Source organism: Megalobrama amblycephala, linkage group LG2, assembly GCF_018812025.1.
Source record: "Megalobrama amblycephala isolate DHTTF-2021 linkage group LG2, ASM1881202v1, whole genome shotgun sequence".
In the NCBI taxonomy this organism is placed as follows: domain Eukaryota; kingdom Metazoa; phylum Chordata; class Actinopteri; order Cypriniformes; family Xenocyprididae; genus Megalobrama; species Megalobrama amblycephala.
In genome coordinates, this window is record NC_063045.1 from 45,380,751 (window position 1) to 45,403,604 (window position 22,854).

The 22,854-nt window shown below is 37.1% G+C and overlaps 1 protein-coding gene across 1 annotated transcript in view; it reads left to right on the forward strand.

Moving 5' to 3' along the window:
• gbe1a (glucan (1,4-alpha-), branching enzyme 1a) overlaps nucleotides 1-22,854 on the forward strand; it is a 176,020-nt gene that overhangs the window by 88,399 nt on the left and 64,767 nt on the right. The window contains exons 8-10 of the mRNA XM_048178643.1: nucleotides 9,639-9,754; nucleotides 10,397-10,524; nucleotides 12,185-12,283. Coding sequence (XP_048034600.1) covers nucleotides 9,639-9,754; nucleotides 10,397-10,524; nucleotides 12,185-12,283 — 343 coding nt within the window. The remainder of the gene's footprint in view (nucleotides 1-9,638; nucleotides 9,755-10,396; nucleotides 10,525-12,184; nucleotides 12,284-22,854) is intronic.

The window sequence follows — 22,854 nt, forward strand, 5'->3', positions numbered from 1 at the left end:
ATCTTGTAATGAATGTCATTTCTACTATCTGAGTATGAATTATCATATGCAGTAAAAGACAACAATACTCAAGCACTGTAAAAGGTTTTGCCACTAACTCAACTGACTGACTTCTCTTCTGTATGATTTCAGTCTCTTCAGACCTTGCTGTAAATGATTTATGAGCTTCTACAACTTTTGACCTCCTAACTGAACTCCTTTCCACAAACTGATCATAGAAATAAAAACAGTATGAATAAAAATGGTAACACTTTACAATAAGGTCTCTATTAAACAACATTAATGAGCAATATATTTGCCACAGTATTTATTAATCTTTGTTTATGTTAGTTAATAAAAATAGTCATTCATTGTTAGTTCATTATAGTTCACAGTGCATTAACTAATGTTAACGAATGAAACCTTATTGTTTGTGCTTAATAAGATTAAGAGAAAACTGTTAGTCGTTTTCATGGTAACACTTTACATTGTGCAACCATAATCGCACTCTCAATATTCAAAGTGCAAATAAGACCAAATTTTTCTTTGATACAGAGCTGAGAGATGGTTACAACTACACTGCCCAGCCTAAAATAGCTTTCATACTGAGAGATATTTGCATTCATCAGGGAGCAGCTTTCATAATGCGGGGTATTGAATGTGAATGCGCACTCGCGTTTACTTTCACTTTCAGCAATCGTGCGTACTTTTTAAATATGGAGCGACGGCGACCGTTATCCAACTGAATTAAATGTTTTTTATTTAAATACAAAGCAAAACGACAGTGGAAGCGTAAAGGAAACGTAGCGGTGGCATATTCTTTCCTAATCATCCTAACCACTCTGTCATGGCAATATCACGAGACTCGACGTGACACGAGATCTCGTCACACCCCTACTTGATACTTCAAAGAATTCATGATGTCCTTCATACAGTCAAGATTTCTACTTCCTGCTCATTAGCATTGCCTTTTTTGCACCAGACGTACTGCTGATCCATGGGTCCAAAAAGTTCCGGCTTGGTCACATCCCTCCATAAAACATTCTTCCACAACTCCACAGGTATATCCAAATTAATTTAAGCATATTCAAGTCAGCCTTTTATGTTCTTCTTGATCGAGAGTGGCCTTTGGCAAAGGTGCAAAGCTTATGAGCAGAAGAACACCATCTCCAGAAAAACATCATCTCCTAGGACATCATGAATTCTTTGAATTATCAAGCCATTTTGGCAAAGATGGTGCTGCCTTTGGTGCTGAGACTGAAGCTTGATGATCAATGGACTTTCCTGCAGGACAGCCGTCCCAAAGTATACATCCAAATCTACTTAAGCTTGGTTCAGGGATCAGTCGTGAATGTTCTTGAGTGGCCTGTACAGTCTTCAGATTGAAATCTCATTGAAAATATTTAGTGGAATTTGTAGAAAGCAGTGGTAACATGGAAACCAAAGACTATCAGTGATCTGGAAGCTTTTTCAAGCGAGGAATGTGCCAAGATTGCAGTAGATAGGTGACAGAAGCTTCTAAGCACTTACAGGCAGTGTTTATTGGAGGTTATGAAGAATAAAAGATTCTGCACAAAATATGACTTTTGGGGGTTGAATAATTTTGTACACGTATATTTAAAGCCAGTTTGATTTTTTTTTTTTCTTCATCAAATTTACATTCTCGGAATCACATTTAAATGTGTATTAATAAACTGTATAATAGTTTACTGATGCCTTTGATTAATTGTTTTCATAAAATTTTGTTCTCAGTAGCAAAATGTCTTGCAGGTTAGGGGGGTTGAATAATTTGGATTGCAACTGTATATAATTTTTATATGTATAGATTTTATAAATATTTATAATTAGATTACTATGTTGTCATTTAGATTGTCACCTTCATATTACCATCATATTATGTCAATGTCATACTTAATTATGTACTTTTTTTACACACAGTTCTTGAAGTGAAAAGAGGGGATGATTGAGTGAGAAGGAAAGGGGCAAAAAAATGTATTGTTCTTACTCAAACATTCTTAGTGCTGCATTGATCAAATCTTAACTTTGTTGCCTGATAAATATGAGCATCACTTACACTGTACACCGTGAACTTGAAAGAAAAAGAGCAGATCTTTTAAAATTTTCACTACACATGAAATTCCCAGACTGTCCTCCACATAAACATCTTTCTCCAGGCCACATCATTCATTTTTGGGGGATTTGATTGATAGGGTTTATAGAGAGACTGAGTTTGAATATTTTACTCTTAGGCTCATTTTGATGTTTTCTTTATTTTCTGTATCTGTAGTGTTGTTGTTTTATTGTGTGATGTTTTTTTGTTTTGTTTTGTTTACGTCGTACAGTTCAGAAAATCCTGTAACTGCATATATAACTCACAGGCAAATGTTTAAAACTTTGCAAGTTTGAAAACAAATTAACTAAGAAAACTAAGAAACAAGAAAACGCAACTTTAATTAATCATGACCTTCAGGAACAGAATCCATAAACATGTTGAGCTGCACTATTCATTTGGACTCCATACAAAAGAACACAATTATGGCTTATCTGCAGATGAGAGTTCAGCAAACCTGCCAGTGTTTAACCTTGGGAGTCGACTGAAAGATTGAAAGAGCAGGGTAGTGCTCAAAGAATATGCACAGAGAGCTGAAAGAAACTTCTGAGGCTACAAATATTATGGATCTGAATATGATGAGATCATTTTTACTCATCAACTTTTTGTTATAGTAACCCATCAACCCTCTTGTGGCACAATTGCTCTTTCTGTTTCACTTCAAAACCTGTTGCTCAGTGACGTTGAGGGGACCATTTGTTGTAAATGCTTGTTTGGTTTGTTCAGATGTCTGAAAGTTTAATTGTGTCATTCCTGTTATGCAGTATTGTACCTTTTTTTTCGAACACTACAATTTTTAAAATATGAATATGCTTTTGTTGTCATTTAAGGACTTTCTATGGTTAAGTCAAGCTCAGTCACTTAAAGGTGCCATCGAACGTTTTTTTACAAGATGTAATATAAGTCTAAGGTGTCACCTGAATGTGTCTTTGAAGTTTCAGCTCAAAATACCCCATAGATTTTTTTTTTTTTAAATTTAACTGCCTATTTTGGGGCATCATTAAATATGAGCCGATTCATGCTGCAGCCCCTTTAAATCTGGCGCTCCCCCGCCCACGGAGCTCGCGCTTGCCTTTAACAGCATAAACAAAGTTCACACAGCTAATATAACCCTCATAATGGATCTTTACAAAGTGTTCGTCATGCATGCTGCGTGCATACATCGGATTATGTGAGTATTGTATTTATTTGGATGTTTACATTTGATTCTGAAGGAGTTTGAGGCTGTGCTCCGTGGCTAACGGCTAATGCTACACGGTTGGAGAGATTCATAAAGAATGAAGTTTTGTTTATGAATTATACAGACTGCAAGTGTTTAATAATGAAAATAATGATGGCTCTTGTCTCCGTGAATACAGTAAGAAACTATGGTAACTTTAACCACATTTAACAGTACATTAGCAACATGCTAAAGAAATTTAGAAAGACAGTTTACAAATATCACTAAAAATATCATGATATCATGGATCATGTCAGTTATTATTGCTCCATCTGCCATTTTTCGCTATTGTCCTTGCTTGCTTACCTAGTCTGATGATTCAGCTGTGCACAGATCCAGACGTTAATACTGGCTGCCCTTGTGTAATGCCTTGAACATGGGCTGGCATATGCAAATATTGGGGTCATTTGTGTTCTGAAGATGAACGAAAGTCTTATGGGTTTGGAACGACATGAGGGTGAGTAATTTATGACAGAATTTACATTTTTGGGTGATCTGTCCCTTTAAGCCCTCAGTTTTCTGTGTATTATCTATTTTTGCTGCATTTGGATCCACCTCTCATCTCCTGTGACAGTCAGCCTTTTTTAATAATAATGTTGTCTATAATTTTACCAATGATTTAATGTCGAAGTAAAACAAAGAGTGAAAATGGAAAATGAAATTGAGGACACAAGATATGAATATGATTGAAATATAAAGTAAATTAATAATTAAAATGATTAAATATAAGAATTATGAAGAAATGCCTAGAAAATGTATTTATTTATAGTTTTCCTTCTTTTTTGTATCTTGGCAAAATGGTACATCTACTCAAAATAAAGTGAAATTATTTCAGTTAGACCTTATGTTTACTTAATTGTAATATTGTGATTTAAAAAAGCTATGATTTATATTTTTTATATTTTTAATGTGCAGTATTGTATTCAATAAGTTAAAACAATGTTTGAGATTGGTAAGATTTTTAATACAAGTGCTGACCAAGGCTGCATTTGATCAAAAAATACAGTAAAAAAAATGTGATACTGTGAAATATTATTGCGTTTTAATAACTATTTTAATATTTTTTTCAAATGTAATTTATTCCTGTGAATATTTTCAGCATCATTACTCCAGTCACGTGATTATTCAAATGTGCTGATTTGATGCTCAAGACATTTATTATTATCAGTGTTGAAAACAGGTGTGCTAACTTAATATTTTTGTGGAAACGTGAAACGTTTTCTCAGGGTTCTTTGATGAATCCCTGTTAGAAGTCATATAATGGGCTGTGGTTGGATCTTCCAACAGGACAATGATCCAAAACAAACATCAAAACCAACACAAAAATGGGTCATTGAACACAAAATCAAGCTTCTGACCACTGTTGTAGAATATAAATGGCATTATAATCATTATGTATTAGCAATTACAGACAAGTCCAGTCATGGGCGTATTTAATGCAACATTGATTTGTTCTCATATGCTTACATAACATTTCTTTAGAGAGGTGTCAGTTTTTCCACAAAATTATTCATTGTGAGGGGCGTTTCGGTGGTAAAACATCCTCTTACAAAGTGTGTGAAATTCATATGAGCAGAATGAGGCTGCTCTCATAGTTTCGCTGTCAGAATGAAATGTTTTACATGTCTATTGTGAACATGCAAAGCAATTGATGTTTGTCTGGTCTGCTAGTTCAAGTCATGGTCACTGGCCCGTCTGACCACTACAACTGCCCTCTTGAAAGATTAACCCTCATGGGCTTCCAGCGTATGCCCTTGCACTCTCACCTCTGTCCTACAGCACAATACACACATGCATTAAAGATTTCAATAAGAAAATCTTATTAAATGGTTTGATGTCATGACACATCAGCATTGCCCTACTTTACTGAAGTGCTTGAGGTTGAAAGGGCTGATTTGTTTGAAAATAGTCTGAAGTTGAAGGATTGTGGGGGTTTCAACTATCGCAACCATTCATCACTCATCTCCATTTGGCCTCTGTGGGAATCTTATTGTGCTTCCCACCTTTTCTCTCTCTCGTTCTTGTCGGTTTGAGGTGATGGTCCTAATCTGTTTATGGCGAGGGTGGAGGCAGGCCTGTGGGTTCTGTAACCTTATCATATCAGAGCAGCTTCCCGTTAGATTCCACAGATGCACAAATGCAATCTTCCTCTGTTTATGAAAGCTTCATATCGGGATAATATGCATGGCTTTTTATCAGTGTGCGGCAAGACTCTATCTCTGCACTGAAAGAGTGTGCGTGTGAAAGGGGAGGATGTGGCAACAGAAGGTGCATTTGCTGAGATTGAATTGTTATAATGGCCAGTCATGTATTCAAAGATGCACAGCAATAGATGTTTTTAGGAGGTTGGTGCATTTTTGTAGGTTTATATGCATGTGAGTTTTATGTGAATTAGAGATCTGCTATTGGTTGGTTGGTTGATTTGTTGGTTGATTCGTTGGTTCGTGATTTGTTGGTTGATTCGTTGGTTCGTTCATTCATATTTAATTTTATAAAATGGTTAGTTCCTGTCTTTGATTCTGATTGGTCAATAGCTGTGTTTTATTCACGATAAAACACGGCTATGACCGCTTCACCCAACGGTTCTGTGTATCACTACACAACACCCTTAGCAACGTAAACTGTATGTTCTCAATTGATATTGTTCATTGAAGCTGACTGTATTATGTAGAAGAGTATTGTGAGAAAGAGATCGAGAGAGCGAGTTTATTACCTTCATATTCCTATGTTCATAATAAAAAATATGTTTAAAAGTTCTATGTATTATCCTGTCTTCCTTTTAACAGTTAAGGGGTTTTCCTGTGGCTGACAGTGCTAGTCAAAGCATTTGTCAGTTGCGTTTTGTTCCGTGTTCACAGCAGTCTTTTCAATGTCAATGACACACTTTGCTGCCATCTAATGGTGTAATAATGTAACTTCTGTTGCTGTTTATGGTCAGGGACTATTTTTTTCTGGCAGAAGGAAGGCTTTAGTGCAAGTTTACTTCATGAAAGTTGCATTGATACATATTTTTGGCTTTAATATTTGGTAAATATTTGGTTTATAAAAGCAATAAGGTACTCGAGGCTAGTGCTGTATCGTGAATAAGTCACGGCTGAACAACGGCTAACACGGCTAACAATGCCCTTCAGCCGTGACTTATTCACGATACTGCACAGCCTCTCGTACCTTATTGCTTACTTATATGATATAATACTATAATATAGTATAGAGGGTATGCATCGACGTCACTTTCCCGCCGGAACGCGCTCCCTCAGCTGGACTGAGTGGCAAAAGAACCTGCTGCATGACTGGATTTAATAGGGGAAACTCCAAAAACGCGAGTAAAACAAACGATTACACTAAAGGTTGGGCTCGAAAGTGTTCCTTATGACATGTCAAGGAACCCTAATCCATGGATATTGACATTCAGCCAGGAGTCGTGTTTCCTGACATTTATATGTGCCTGATTTGGGAAATACATAAAGCAAATCTGCCTGTGAACATTTTATATAACTACAGTATAGGTAGGTTTAAATCCGCGAAATCACTTATATCAATGTTATATATATCGTCATATTGTCCAGCCCTAAAACATATATTGTTTTATAGTATAGTTTTTGTCAGTGTTTATTTAAAAAGACACAATTATGCAGAATATAAGATGGAAAATATTTAATTGATGATTTGTCAACATAACATATAACAATACAATATATACGGTGAGATTTTACCTCAAAATCCAACAATTTGACACAAAAAGATAACTGCAAATCCATGTTTCTCTGCTGGAGTCGACTTGTTTCTGTGAATTTCATTGATCCACTTTTTTCTGTAGCTTTCGGCAGTCTTTAAATATATACCTCAGGTTTTGTGTCAAAGCTATTTGTACAGTCAATCACAAAGCTCTTTTCCGTTTTGGATGTGTTTTGTGTGCTTTTCGCGGCATTCACACTGAAAACCAATGCTGCCGCTCAGTCTTTTGCCACTTAGCGGGCATGACCGCAGTCGTAACGGTTGACGGTGACGTCACGTGCATACCTTCTATAGTATTTATTAAATATTTCAGAAATACATTGTTGCACTTCTGCGACTACTCTATAGAAATAAGACAGGATGTCTGTGCAGTGTAAATATGTTTGTTTTTACAAAACGTTGCTGAAGCTTAACTCTAGGCAGCATCCTTGATAAGGCCCCTGCAGATTCCCTCATCTTATATTGATGATACTGTTTATTTGTTGGATTATTTGACTTCTGTAGGAGCTATAGTTCTTAGGCCCAGAGCTGTGGACTCTTGGGTCAATGCATATGTTATACATCTGAATTTCACAGGTATAGTCAGAACACCTCCAAGATTTCCACAAAGCCAAGGCAAAATTTGTTTTAACCACCCCTGATGACTCTCATGCCAAGGCCTGCAATCATATTCTGAAGTGGGCGCTCTCATATGTATTCATACAAGCATGCAAGCACACGATTATGACTTCAAGCACATCTCTATAAGTTTGGACTGAATACATCAGTGTATGCCTGGAAATATAGCTGTCAGGATTATGTTCTGTTTTTGTTTTTGTGTTCACTTTTTGTTTGCTCATTTTCCTTTGACCCAGTTTTCCCATGTGTTTTATTGGTTCATCTAACTCACCTGTCCCTCAAGAATTAACCCCTCAGCTCTTTCGTTTGCCCTCATGTATTTAAGCCCTCAGTTTCAGTCTTTTCCTTGTCCCGTATTGTTTATGGTCAATGTGTATGCGGTTGTGCTTCCTCCGAGTTATTCTCCTGTTTTGAGTCTTGGGTTAAAATTATATTCGAGCATCTTTTTCATCATGCACTTACATTACAGCCACCCACTGTAACAATAGCTGTGGTTGTAGATATTATTTGTGGAAATGATGTGAATGTGGTCAGCGGGTTTAAAAATTTAGTGACTGAGTTGTTGAGTACTTTTGTAACACCATGGTATGCTTGAGGTTCTTACTGCTTTTTAATGAATTGAACGCTCCTGCGGTGAGTCTGAATGCTTTCACGACACTGTTCAAAGAATTAAAAGCATAACGTTGTTAGAATTGAATCCCTGCTGTTCTACCTAATCACATGTTTGAATGCACACGAGACGGGGGACGGTGAGAAAGTTAGATTTACTTTGGGATGGCTTCATAGGCCCACTGTTGAAAACTCAGTATTCGGTTTAATTGCAGAAATAAAGGATTGAGAGAGGATGAGAGACCGTGTGGGGGCCTCATCCAAAAAGTTAGTGGGATATCAGGGCTTGTTTACCCTGTGATGGTTTCACAGTGTGCATCAAGGGGGATACATTCAGTTTACTTTATCTTTGAGTGGGTTTCCATGTACTAAAACTCGAATTTTATATTTTCTGAAGAAAATGTGAGCAATACTTCTATGTGAAAAATTTCGGAGTGTTTTTTTTTTTTTTATGTGATTCTACACAGTTAGGGTTTTTTTATTGGGTAGGAGCTTTTCAAATTGGGCTTTGGGGACCCCTAGGGGTCAGCAAGAGAGTGATGGGGGTTCAGAAGGAAAACTGAGAGAAAACACATTTTACAAAATGCACTTTAAGGCTGTCAAAGTGAACATGTTAACTTCAGATATTTATTTATTTTAAATTCTGTAAACTCACTTACAATATTCACTTCCTAAAGCCTGGAAATCACAGTGTTACCGGTCTTAAACTGTGCAAAATTATATCCCCTGTTTCCCTAATATATAGATGGAAAGTTGTTCTCAGAGTGCCATTTCTCATGAAAGGATGGTTTCAGTCTTGAGTTAGTTTCATCTCTTCCTCATTCACACACTGTTCATTGTTCTCCTCAGGGAATCACACCACCACCAGCCACCCAACCTGCTGCTCCTGCTGCATGTTTCCCTCTTTCTCTCTCCATCTGTCTTTCTGGGCTGAATCAACCAACCTTGTGTTACAGCTACTGTTTAATCAGAGAATGAATCCATTAGTCAAATGTGTGTTTTAGTGCTGTCAATCAATTAAAAAATTGAGTGAAATTATTACATGAAATGCCAATTACTCAATCAAGTTAAACAACATTCACAAATATTACAATTAATTGCACATATAAATATTTTATGAGAAAAGCCCTCAAATGAAGATCATTTGAAAACATTAGAATTTCAGAATAGTGAATCATTAAATAGACATTACAAAAAAAAAGTGTCCTTTGTGAACAGGTTGATCTGATTTTTTTTTTTTTTCTTTCTTTGAATTTATATGCATCAGAGTGTGTTCTAGTTGATTGATTTTTGGATTCTTATTTCATCAGAGAGGGGTCGATTTTATGTTGATGCTGTAGAGAAAATGTCTTTCTCTCTTTCCCATAGCTGGGAGGTAGTGCGGTTCCTCCTCTCCAACCTGCGCTGGTGGATGGAGGAGTATCACTTTGACGGCTTTAGGTTTGATGGCGTGACCTCAATGCTGTACCACCACCATGGCATCGGTCAGTTATTCTGCACATGCATGACTACACTGATTGCATTGTATGTTTTTGATTCAGTAAAAAGAACCAGCTCTTAAAGGATTAGTTCACTTTCAAAAAAAAATTCCTGATAATTTACTCACGCCCATGTCATCCAAGATGTTCATGTCTTTCTTTCTTCAGTTGAAAAGAAATTAAGGTTTTTGATAAAAACGTTCCAGGATTATTCTCCTTATAGTGGACTTCAATGGCCTCCAAACGGTTGAAGGTCAAAATTACAGATTCAGTGCAGCTTCAAAGGGCTTTAAACGATACCAGACAAGGAATAAGGGTCTTATCTAGCGAAACGATTGGTCATTTTTGAAAAAAAATGTAAATGTATATGCTTTATATAACAAATGATTGCCTTGCATGCCCTGGATGCTTTGATGCAGATTTATGTAGAGTTTGGCAGAGGCATGCCCGCTATGTAATTTGTTGTATTAATAAATCACTAAAACTGGTACAAATTGCATGAAAAGATTTGAAAGGCCCTCTTAGCATAAATTATGAGAGACATTGGCCACTCTGTACATATTATAGTGAAATGATTTCACTCATGAAAGGTCTGTGATGTCATTAATCCATATTCCACTGGAAATTTTCAAGTGCTCCGGTTTGCAGGCACATCATTTTCTGGGAACTATGGCGAGTACTTCGGAATGCATGTGGATGAAAACGCGGTTGTCTATCTGATGCTGGCCAATCACATTTTGCACACACTCTACCCACAATGCATCACTCTGGCAGAGGTGAGAGCCTACCTGCACCACAGTACATTTCTATTTTTTTCACAAAAGGTATAATTTTTCCTGCTCATACTTCTTTCCCACCAATTACAGCTCCCATTACCTTTTTTCTCGCTCCAGAGTGGAAATTTCATTTCATTCTTTTCTATTCACCTGCTCTGTGCTGGTGCATTTATTTAAAGCTGAGCTAAAGGTGAGAGCTGAACACTTTGGCTAATGGATCAGGGTGATAATTTGGTGATTAAGGCCAAAAGATTGAAGAAAAGAACAAGAAAGGTTTTCAGGGGCTGGCACTGTATGGATCTGTGCCATAGTCTCTTTCACTCTCTTCAACGATCTCATATGACCCACAGGCAGGTTGTAATAGAAGCAGGCGTTTTTCAAATTGCTTTAATTTGCCCATCTGCCAATGTGATTAATCAAAAGTACAGAGTGAATGGGGAAGTAGAAGAGTACAACTAGAAGAAGGACAGAATCTCTATCTCAAGGGTTGCTGCAAACCAGGCAACATACTTTCCATACATTTACTCAATCCCAAAACTTCTCACTGCAAAAAAAAAAAAAAAAAAAAAATGCTCTTCAAAATGAACATTATTCATGGTCCAACCAATGCATTAAAGCAGGGGTATCCAACCCTGCTCCTGGAGGGCTACCGTCCTGCAGATTTCAGTTCCAACCCTGCTCCAACACACCTGTCTGTAATTATCAAGCAGCCCTGAACACCATGATTCAGGAGTGTTTAATTCAGTTTGGAGCTGCGGTAGCCCTCCAGGGCCAGGGTTGGACTCCATTGCATTAAAGTATGTTCTGAATTGCCATTTTCTTAACCCTAAAAGTTCCCAATGTGGCAGATAAAGCTGAAAATTAGACATAGGCATGGTCAGATTTGAGTGGATCATACTGTCTTGATCCAGAATTGTCTACATATTTTTTTCCTTAATTATTTTTAATGCGCTCTCGCTTCATCTTTGCTAGAAATTCAATTTTACAGTAGTCTAAACTGGTCTGAGATGAGTTATAAGGATAGCATTGTGTGAATTTAAGTGTGTATCCACTGAAAATCATAATCAGCCCTAGCTGCCCATGCCACATTCTTTAGAGAAGTAGCAATTTCCAATTTGTAAATGAAATGTTCTTTTGGGTCAAATCTTTTTTATGAATCGGGTGGATCCAGTTCACAAAACCGGTCTGAATGATTCATTCATATGATATGGTTGATATGGTTCTTGAGTTCAATTCACTAATTGAATCCTCCAGTTAGATTTTCAGTATGTAACAACTTAAAATGTAGTCTGTTCTTCACACAGAACTTCAGGACAAGTACACAAATGGTATGGACCTCTTTTATTATGCTTTTACAGTTCTTGATTCCATTTTGGAGCTTTACAGCCTCAGTTCTCATTCATTTTAATTATACGAAAAAGAATGGAAGGTATTTTTTCAAAAAAAAAAAAAAAAAAAAAAAAAATATTTTCCCCAGAAGAAAGAAAGTTTGGAAGTTTGGACTTACTATTGTTAGATTGCACTGACTAATGACCAGCTTGGACCAGATAGAAACTAGGTATCATGTTCCAAGAGACAGCTTAATCTGTGTTTTTCCAGCAGGGATTGCACACTTTCTCACACTTTCTCGCTCATCATTTCCTCATGGATTTTTGTGTAGGATGTATCAGGGATGCCAGGTCTGTGCAGGTCCATTGAAGAGGGAGGACTGGGCTTTGATTATCGTCTGACCATGGCCGTGCCAGACAAATGGATCCAGGTGAGCTCCCATCTCCTGTGATTTCTCTCTCTCTCTCTCTCCACACACAGATGTTGCTCCTTTGTGTTTGGTTCTGTGCAAATGATGTTGTTTGATGTTTGCAGTTCACCGTTTTGGGGTCATCTCTCTTTATGAAGCTGTGTATTTGTAGTCTTTCCGCAGCGGCTGTCTCGCATCCAAATCCCCCGCTGGCTCTACTCTATCTACGCATGTATCAGCGTGGGCATTTCCGCTTTAATTTGAGCCAGGTTTTCGCATGGCCGTGCCTTTTTAAAATGACAAAAGGAAGAGTATTGATTGAGTTTACTTCATGAGTTCAGGGTGTAATCTGAGATCTGGCACAGCCTGTTCAGATAGCAGCCCCTTTTTTTCTGTCAGGCTTCTATTTCAGTCCCACTTTGTCCATCTTTCATTCATCTTTTGGCAGAGTTTTGAATGCCATTAAAAGGTTTGTGTATTGATATCCCAGTCTCTATCTCTCAATTATAACATGCCTTGGCGTTTGTGTGATTTTGCGCTTGTTCTGGTTCCCTTTCTTGCACATACACATGCACACAAATTCTTCCCGTTCTTCAGGCTTATTCAACATGACTTCCAAAACTCTAATCACTTGCAAGTCTTGCATAGGAAAGTCAAAATTTTCACGCTTGGCACCAAACCAGAACGCAACCCCGAAAAATAATTGAAAACAAGTGAAACAAATCGTATTCAATCACACAAAAAAAAGAGACTTGCAAATTATATTGCATTTTAGCTGAGCACAGAATATCAAGTGTATCCCTGTTTACAATCTTAAAGGAACAGCGAAACCCAAAATGACAATCCTTTCATTATTTACTCACCCTCATGTGGTTTTAAAGCCATGTGGCTTTCTGAAGTTTGAGGTATGTTCATGCTGCTCTCTTCCAAACAACAAAAGCATACAGTGACCATATGCATTATATTCCAGGTCTTCTGATGCCATTTGATAGTTTTGTGTGAGAACAGACTGAAATTTGTCATCACTAATGTCACCGTTGCTTTCAAGTTTCATCTTATGCTTGTGTATATTCAAGTCAAAACATTTTGCCCCAAATTTTGTGTCAATGGCAATGGCACTAGGTTTTGCATGTCTTTAATTATTGATTTCTGAATGATCATGTGACACTGAAGACTGGAGTAATGGCTGCTCAATATTCAGCTTTGCATCACAGAAATCAATTACATTTAAAATATATTAATTTTGATTTTAATAATATGTAACAATATTATTCTTTTTACTCTATTTTTGATCAAATAAATTTAGTCTTGGTGAGCATAAGAAACTAGCATGTGGCTTCAGTAAACATAAAACCATAAGGATCTGTTTTATGGTACTTTTATGTTAGTTTTTGATGAAAGTCATATGGGTTTAGAACAACATGGGGGTGAATTTTCATTTTTGGATGAACTTTTCTTTTAGTCCCTTGACGAACTGCAGTAACCCTGCGTCTGTGACCCTCTCAGACAAAGAAAACCATGTCCACACTTCACCCCTCTGTGCCATTACTCTCTTTTTCACAATGAGGTGTTCAAAAGGGCAAACTCCTTCCTGATTTAGTACTGAATTCCACCTCTTTCTCGCTTTCTGTCTCTCTCTTCCTCCCCTCCTCTATGTCACAAACAGAGTTAGGGCTTCTCAGCTGCGCGCTGCGCTGTGACGGAGGTCGGCTAAGCGTGGCTCGCTTGTGAAATTAAAATGTCCTCTGCTTCAAATCGATAATGCAGATGATGAACAGAGTGGAGGGAAACAGGAGGAGAAGAGGGCCACAGTCCGTAATGAAACCTCCCCAAAACCTAATGAAATCTTTAGAGATTTCCATAAAGAGAGCAGCTGTTCTATCTCACACTCTGTATTCACTGATGAATACATTAATATGTGGAATCAATAGGTTTATTAATGATGCAGTTTGATTCATGGGGCAGAGAGGAGAGCGAGAGTTCAGTCATACTTCCTGAAGAAGAGAAATGGAAATGAAGTTTTAACTGAAGAGCAGATTAGATCACAATGTGAGTGAGTTTCTGGTGGCCTGTGGCGGGAGGCAGTTATAATGTCTGCTGCTCACTGTGGGTGGAGATGTCAGCTTTAACTGACACATATCATATGAGTGTTTGTGTGTACATTACCATTTAAACTCACATTCCCATATAAGCATCATGGCATGTTTTATTTTTGTTTTCTTCTTATATTTTATTTTATCATTTTGCTTAAAATTATACTAAATATTTCACTTTAATGTTTCATATTTTTAATTAATTGCATGAGCAAGTTTTGTGATTTTTTTTTCTTTTGTTTTGTTCATGTTATATTGAGATTTTGTTTTGTGTTTTATAAGTTTTTTAAAGTTTTATTTTAATCTTGTCTATTGGGTATGAAAGTGGAATATGAGACAAGACTTTAATATTTCATTTTATTTTTAATATACTGAATAAACAAATTATGTTTTGTTTTTGTTTTGAGTTGATGTTTTGTTCAAGTTGCATTTTGTTGTGTTATGTAGAGGTTTTGTTGTTTTTCTTTTAAGTTGAGGTTTTGTTTTGTTTGTGATGTTCTGTTTATGTTGCATTTTGTTGTGTTGAATTGAGGTTTTGTTTTGTTCATGTTGTTTTGTTGTGTTAAGTTGGTTTTGTTGTTTTTGTTTTGAGTTGAGATTTTGTTTTGTTTGTGATCTTTTGTTCATGTTGCATTTTTGTTGTGTTGAGTTTTGTTTTTTATTCATGTTGTGTTTTGTTGTTTTAAGTTGAGGTTTTGTTTTGTTCGTGATGTTTTGTTCATGTTGCACTTTGTTGTTGTTTAATTGTTTTGTTTGTTTTTTGATTTGAGTTGAGTTTTTGTATTGCTCATGACGTGTTTTGTTCATATTGCATTTTGCGGTTTTGTTTTGTTTTCTGTTTGTGTTGGGTTGAGTTGAAGTTTTGTTTCATTTGCAGGGCTCCTGACAGATTTTGCAACCTTTTTTCCTGCTGGTGTGACTAAATTTTGTTAGAGGTCGCACTGGTGCGACCACCACGTTACCCAACTGATGAGAGCTGCCATTTCTATTGCACATAATGCATATGAGAAGCATAAAATGGCAAACGAAACGAAAGTGGAACTGCGTTACTTAGCCTGCAGCCCTGGTTTGTGTTGTGTTTTGTCAGATTCAGACTTGCGTGTCCACATAAACACTAACACACTGTATCACAGAGAATGTGCACTAACCACCAGGCCTTGTTTCTAACATAAATATATATATTTTTAATAGTATAGATCTACATAAGTCATTTTTTGAGATTTCACTGCATTTTTAATTTTTATATAATCACAAAATAGATTCAAAAACTGTTCTTGTTCAGCTTCTGATTGGTCAATGCAGCTCTCTAGCCATGCTAAAATGTATAATATTTAGTACCAGCTATGATGCAACTGTTTACCATAATGGCTGCAGAGCACCCACAGAATAACATAGTTTTATTGTATAATCTTCTGTTATGAAGTAACCAAGGAGTAAGGCCGACCACTGCTCGTCATGGCTAATATGGTTATATTCACAATACAGCACAAACTCTCAGACCTTATTGCATGGTATGTATTATGCATATTTTTAACTACATGAGCACTTAATGTGGGTCTTTGCGAGAAGGTTTTAGTCTGTTATGAGCTTGATCCTTTATTTTATCTGTGTGTAGTTGTGAGTGTTTATTTACGCATGAGTGCGAGTCTACGTGTATGTACGAGCAGTCTCTTGTGTTCTCTGGGAGAAAGAGGTCATGATGGCAAACAAAGCCATCGTGTGTAATTACCAGCAGTGCCACTAGAAAACAGATTAATATCCTTCTGGCCTCTCTGGCTAAAAGCACTCCACAACCCTTATTTGTTTAATTCATATCCTGGTGCTGAGCTCCGTGTGGCTGTTGATTTGATTAATTTGCTTAAGCAAATGAACTCGAATTATCTAATACTTTTCCATTACCCCCACCCTCACGTCAACACCCCACCCTCGTGCTCATCTGCTCTCAAGAGGAACAATTAAAGCTCATAATGCATAATTTTGATGGGAAGTTGTTCTGATTTTGGCTTCCTCATTAGAGTGTATTAGAGTTTTAGTTTAGCTTTCGGTGGATGAATTATGTATCAATATACTTTTTTTTTTTCCTGTGGTCTGAGGAGGAGATATTTGAGAGGAAGATAAAGATGGAGAAAAGGGGAGGTATCCACTAAAGCAGATAGAAGAAGAAATGTTCTGCCAGCATTTTTCTCAAGCTTCAAGAGGTGAAAGCTAAGGATACGCGCCACAATGTGTGCCACAATTTCTATAACGTTTAAATGGAAGCTTTGAAAGTGACTAGGGTTACACTTTATTTTGATGGTCCACTTAAGACTATAAGTGAGTTTGCAACTATATGTTAACTACCAGTCATTAGAGTATTAGTAGACTGTTAGGTTAGGGTTGGGTATTTGGGTTCAAATTTGACATGTACAGTACTTTCAAAGTTACTTATAGTCAGTAGAACATCTGTTGGGGGACCATTAAAATAAAGATATTGAGCAAACAGTCTACTAATACTCTAATGACTGGTAGTTGACATGTAGTTGCATAGATACTTATAATTATTAAAATATCTAAAGTGGACCATTGAAATAAAGTGTTACTGTGAAAGGTCTAGGAAAGTCCAAGTAGTCAGTCAAAAAAATTGATCCATTTGAAATAGGCTTTGTAATCTATAAATGAAAAAGTCAAGTCCCAAACTAAATGTTGCGGAAAAATAGGTCATATGCTGTGCTTGCCTTGCATTATGATCAAGCATTCCCTTAATCAGCGTTAGTCAATATAGATATATTTATTAAAATCAACTGAATAAATAGGCAATGCAGGACCAATAAGTACAGACTCAATATTATAAATGGAATTCCTCAAATAAGTTAATTATGTCAGCACATGTCAAGGTATATTGTTACCGTCTCATATATGGAAAGTGTACACGTAACAGACGGCCAAAAGCAGCTTGACGTTCTATTAGTAAGAATATTGGCCTTGTTTAAACCTGGTATTAAAGGTGATAAAGAGGATCTTTTCGTCGACTGAGAAACCAAAGACTGTTACTGAGTTTTTGAAATGAGCGCATGCGTAAGAACAACCCCCCTTCCTTTCGAGGGAACGCCTCCCAAAACTCGTGCACGAGTATTGGAACACGAGTGTTTACCACCGGCATTCGCTGTGTCGTGTTAGTGGATTCATTATGTCGGACTCACCGCAGGTAACTCATAATCTGCAGTTGTTACTCCTGTCTCCTGACAAAAACATCGCATGCGGCGCCTGTGGAGTGTGGAAAGTTACTGGAGCGCGCAGCCACGCTCGTCTCTCACAAGGAACGTCATGGCAGCGATTGACAAGCCAGAGGGCCAATCCGCGCACGTCTCTCACAAGGAACGTCACGGCAGTGATTGACAAGCCAGAGGGCCAATCGTTTACGCGATGATCGCGTAAACGATTGGCTGATGTTTTTAAGGCCCTACCTCGTGCACAGATGATGTATATTAATATTATTCCTTTCAGTGCACCTAATAAATAGTCTTTTATCAGTTAGTAAAGACGGTTTCAAGTAATATTGCAAAAATGTATAAAACAAAACATCCTCTTTAGCACCTTTAAGATGCGTTTTGGTTGATCGGATCACAATTGGATGACACTAAGGTGTAAACGGGGTCTAAAACATTTTGAGCTTGTCCACTTTCGACCACTTCCAGAGTCGAAAACACATTAGACTGAATTGCTTTCGTAGTTTAAACACTCATGTGGATGAATGCGTTCAAACAGCCACAAAAGACTGCCTACTTTCTGCCTACTGACCTAATACGTTAACATTATGGGAAGCGCGCTACTCAGACGGGATTTAAACTTTGACGGCTGAAAAGCAAGTTTGGTTTAAAGACGAAAAACATACCAAGCACAATATTCTCTAACCATTTCTGATTTTTAACATGCACTCACCACATTCGGCACAGTCTTGCGGCTGTTAGAGCAGAAACAAAAGCTGCTGCTCTCTGTGTGTTTTTTTTGTTGTCTCCGAGCGCTTTCATATGTAAATTGCGAGAGCTTATTTTGTCACGTAGATCGAAAGATTTTAATTTAAAAAAAAACAACAACATACATTTACCCGCCCATAGAACCTCCCCTCGAAGAAAACATAACAGAAATGGGTGAAGGTGGACAAAAGAGAAGGCTTTAAATACCAGGTGTAAACCGGTATGTGTCTCCCTTGTCTACTTGTGATCCAATCGAAACGCATCTTAATACCAGGTGTAAATAGGGCCAGTGATAGAGGATTTGTTGTTGTCAAGTAAACTTATTTCATAATGTTTCCCCTTTAAACCTGTATAAAATGTCATGCTAGTATTATCCCTCATAACTGGTTTAGAAGCCTTTAATCAAGCTTAATTGTTATTTGCCAGTTTGACTTTTCAAAAACTTTTCCGTTTTCAAAATACATTGCTCGTCTTCCAAGTTCTCTTTTGCCTACCTTGAGTGACACTGAGAACACAAACGCATGACAAGTCTGAGGTAAAATGAAATGATTTTGTTTTCCACTCCAGATATATAATAAAATAATGTATTATTTTTAAAATGTACATTAACATGACAGCAATTTGAACGTAGCTTTGTAAAAATATAAAGCAAAATATAAATGTCCCCAATAAATGAAAACAACTATTATTTCCATTGCAGACTAGCATCAGCAGTACCATTTAGTCGACTAGTGACAAGATTAGTCCTGAGAGAAACTACCTGTTATCATTCCCTTTCATCTCAATGGCACTTGCTCGGTGGCTGTAGGATCCCAAGATTTTAATTCTGCCATCTTTGCTCATACTCAGTTCTTAAATATATAAATAATTTTTGGAGAAGTCCTCACAGTTGTCCTAAAGCTTTGTCTGAAGTGTATGCACTCATTCCTCCCTCTACTGGACAATTGAGGAATTACAGCTGCACATGGCAGCAAGGAGGGACAGTCAGCACTTTGCTTATGCTTAACTCATTTGGTTTTCTATTCTCTCTCCCTTTCACTTATATTCACTGTCTTAATGCCATGGTCATATTTAGTGTTGTCGGATACATGGCACAGCTTTTTTGGGGGAGGGGGAGGGGTATATTAATGCGTCAAAGATTTAATGCATCAGACTCACTGGAGTCTGGGACACATGACTGAGTCCAGCCAGTATGTATGTATGTATGTATGTATGTATGTATGCTTCCTTCCTTCCTTCATATTTAGTTTCCATTGCTCATCACTGTGATGCCTTGTCTTATATACTGTATGTCTTTACAGAAATCTAATTATATTTTCAGCACTAGACTAATAGAAAACAGTCTGCAAAAATATGCATTTTAGAATAAAACACCTTATTTCTCATGTAATTATTATTATTATAAAATAAGTAAAATGGGGAAAAAATAAAACAATAAAAAAGTATATTAAGTCCTACTGTAGTCAATGGTTTTATCCCTTAAAACTAATCTTTGATTACCAAAATGACATATTTAAACATTTTTTTCCTGTGAAAAAATGTCATCATGCCCTAAATAGCTTTAGTGTAACTCTACACCCTTGCTTCATTTAGTATATGCGGAACCATGAATATGCAAATTAGCCCCCCCCCCCCTTCACTCAATCACACAAGATCAGAATACCTGATCCACTCTGTAAACTTTACCGTAGTAAGCACTGCACAATGGAAAGTGGAAATACAGCTAATAATGTGTTGCACAAACCATGTTCATGGTCTTTCACCATCTAAAAAATAAGTATCCTTAGAAACACTTTGAACAACTTAGAACGTCAGTGGAGAAAGGCATATAATTCATCATAACATTGTAATATACATCACATACATAATTCACCCGCTATATTGCTGAATGTACCCGATTTTTTTCATATCAACAGAAAAATATACCGGGATAACCTGGCTTCTCTTGAGACTCCCCTGCTTTGCCACATAGTAATGATATGCTAAAGCCCGCCTGCACATTGACGGGATTGGTTACAACTTGTTAACGATTTCAAACCGCTTTTTTGAGACTGTTTTTGGTTCACTGCAGTTTTAAAGGGAACCCATTATGCCCCTTTTATACAAGATGTAATTTAAAGGGTTAGTTCACCCAAAAATGAAAATTCTGTCATTTATTACTCACCCTCATGCCGTTCCACACCCGTAAGACCTTCATTAATCTTCGGAACACAAATTAAGATATTTTAGTTGAAATCCGATGGCTCTGTGAGGCCTCCATAGGGAGCAATGACATTTCCTCTGATATACACTGATTCATCTGTGCTCCGATGCTTCCTGAAGCAGTGTTTTGAAATCGGCCATCACTAAATAAGTCGTTATTTTGTTTTTTTTGGCGCTCCAAAAATATTCTCGTCGCTTTATAATATTGAACCACTGTACTCACATGAACTGATTTAAATAAGTTTTTAGTACCTTTATGGATCTTGAGAGAGGAAGTGTCATTGCTCCCTATGAAGGCTTCATGGAGCCATCAGATTTCAACTAAAATATCTTAATTTGTGTTCTGAAGATTAAGGTCTTACGGGTGTGGAACGGCATGAGGGTAAGTAATAAATGACAGAATTTTAATTTTTGGGTGAACTAACCCTTTAAGTCCCACGTGTCCCCAGAATGTGTCTGTGAAGTTTTAGCTTAAAATACCTTACAAATCATTTATTACCATCAGCAAATCATAAATGCATTTTAAATTTAATATTGTAATGGCAGATTGAAATGCAGGAGTGGTTGTGTCTGTGTTTATGAGGAGAAGAAGAGCATAAATAGACAAATCAATAGATGATAAGCTGCTGTGTCACCTCAATAGGACTGGCCAACTCCCAGAGGTCAAAAAGGTCATTGCACGCACAGACTATATAAGATAAAATAACATGCTGTTTTCATGCATGTGCCTTTAAATGCAAATGAGCTGCTGCTCCCCGCCCCCTTTCCACGATCACAGCTCCTGCCTGCATCAGATACTGTGCCAAATACTAACAAAACATCTGCTTGTTTTTGATTATCATCTAAATCATGATCACGCTCATGGACAGTGCAGTTCTTCATCATTTAAGTGTATTATTTCCATGTGTTTTAAAGATATATCAGTTTAAACTTCTAATTTATCATTTTCTGAGCACACGCACAGAAAGCTGGCTGTCTGACGGCATGTCTCAAGATTATTAAACTAACTTCTCTTTCACATTTTATCATGCTTAAACTGTCAAATATACACAAGTCAAAAACACACAAAGTTCACATAAACATGTCGGTTATGTCTGTAAATGTAATCAGCAGGGACAGAAATTGCATGTGTTTATTGGATCTGGCACATTCCCTTAAAAAATTAAACAAATTCTCTGCATCTTCAGGGGCTCAGATGTCGGGAGTAAATGAAGACTGTTATGTTCACTCTTACATTCAACAACAAAACATTTCAATTGTTTACCAGACATTCTTGATGCTACAGCTGCTCAGGCGTAGAGACAATAGCAGACAGTGTACAACTCGCTCAGGGCGGAAACTATGCTAATACGGCAGACTCTGTCAGCAGTTGTGGGCAATGTGACGTCACATTGTTCAGAAAATGAAAATGGCTTGTTCTGTGAGACTGTTGAGGTTTTATGGGGATTAAAAAAGGAGTGGGTGGATTTTTATCATTATAGGGTGGTTGTGTACACACACTGCAAACACACATTTATGTTCAAAGTGAATTTTGCATTTAAGCTCCCCTTTAGGGAGAAAATACTCAGCAGTGGTGTTGACTGATGAATTAAAGGTGCCCTAGATTCAAAAATTGAACTTACCTCGGCATAGTTGAATAACAAGAGTTCAGTACATGGAAATGACATACAGTGAGTCTCAAACTCCATTGTCTCCTCCTTCTTATAAATCTCATTTGTTTAAACGACCTCCGAGGAACAGGCGAATCTCAACATAACACTGACTGTTACGTAACAGTTGGGATCATTAATATGCACGCCCCCAATATTTGCATATGCCAGCCCATGTTCAATGCATTACACAAGGGCAGCCAGTAACGTCTGGAGCTGTGCACAGCTGAATCAACAGAATAGGTAAGCAAGCAAGAACAATAGCGAAAAATGGCAGATGGAGCAATAATAACTGACATGATCCATGATTACATGATATTTTTAGTGATATTTGTAAATTGTCTTTCTAAATGTTTTGTTAGCATGTTGCTAATGTGTTTAAAGTTACTATCGTTTCTTACTGTATTCACAGAGACAAGACTGTCATTATTTTCAATTTTTAAACACTTGCAGTCTGTATAATGGTGTTTAAGGCAAGCGCGAGCTCTTGGGGCGTGGAGCACAAGATTTAAAGGGGCCGCGTACCCTGAATCGGCGCATTTATAATGATAGGCAGTTAAAAAAATTAATTAAAAAAAAACTATGGGGTATTTTGAGCTGAAACTTCACAGACACATTCAGGGGACACTTAAAACTTATATTACATCTTTTGAAAACATGTTCTTCGGCACCTTTAAAAACTTGATTTTAACCAG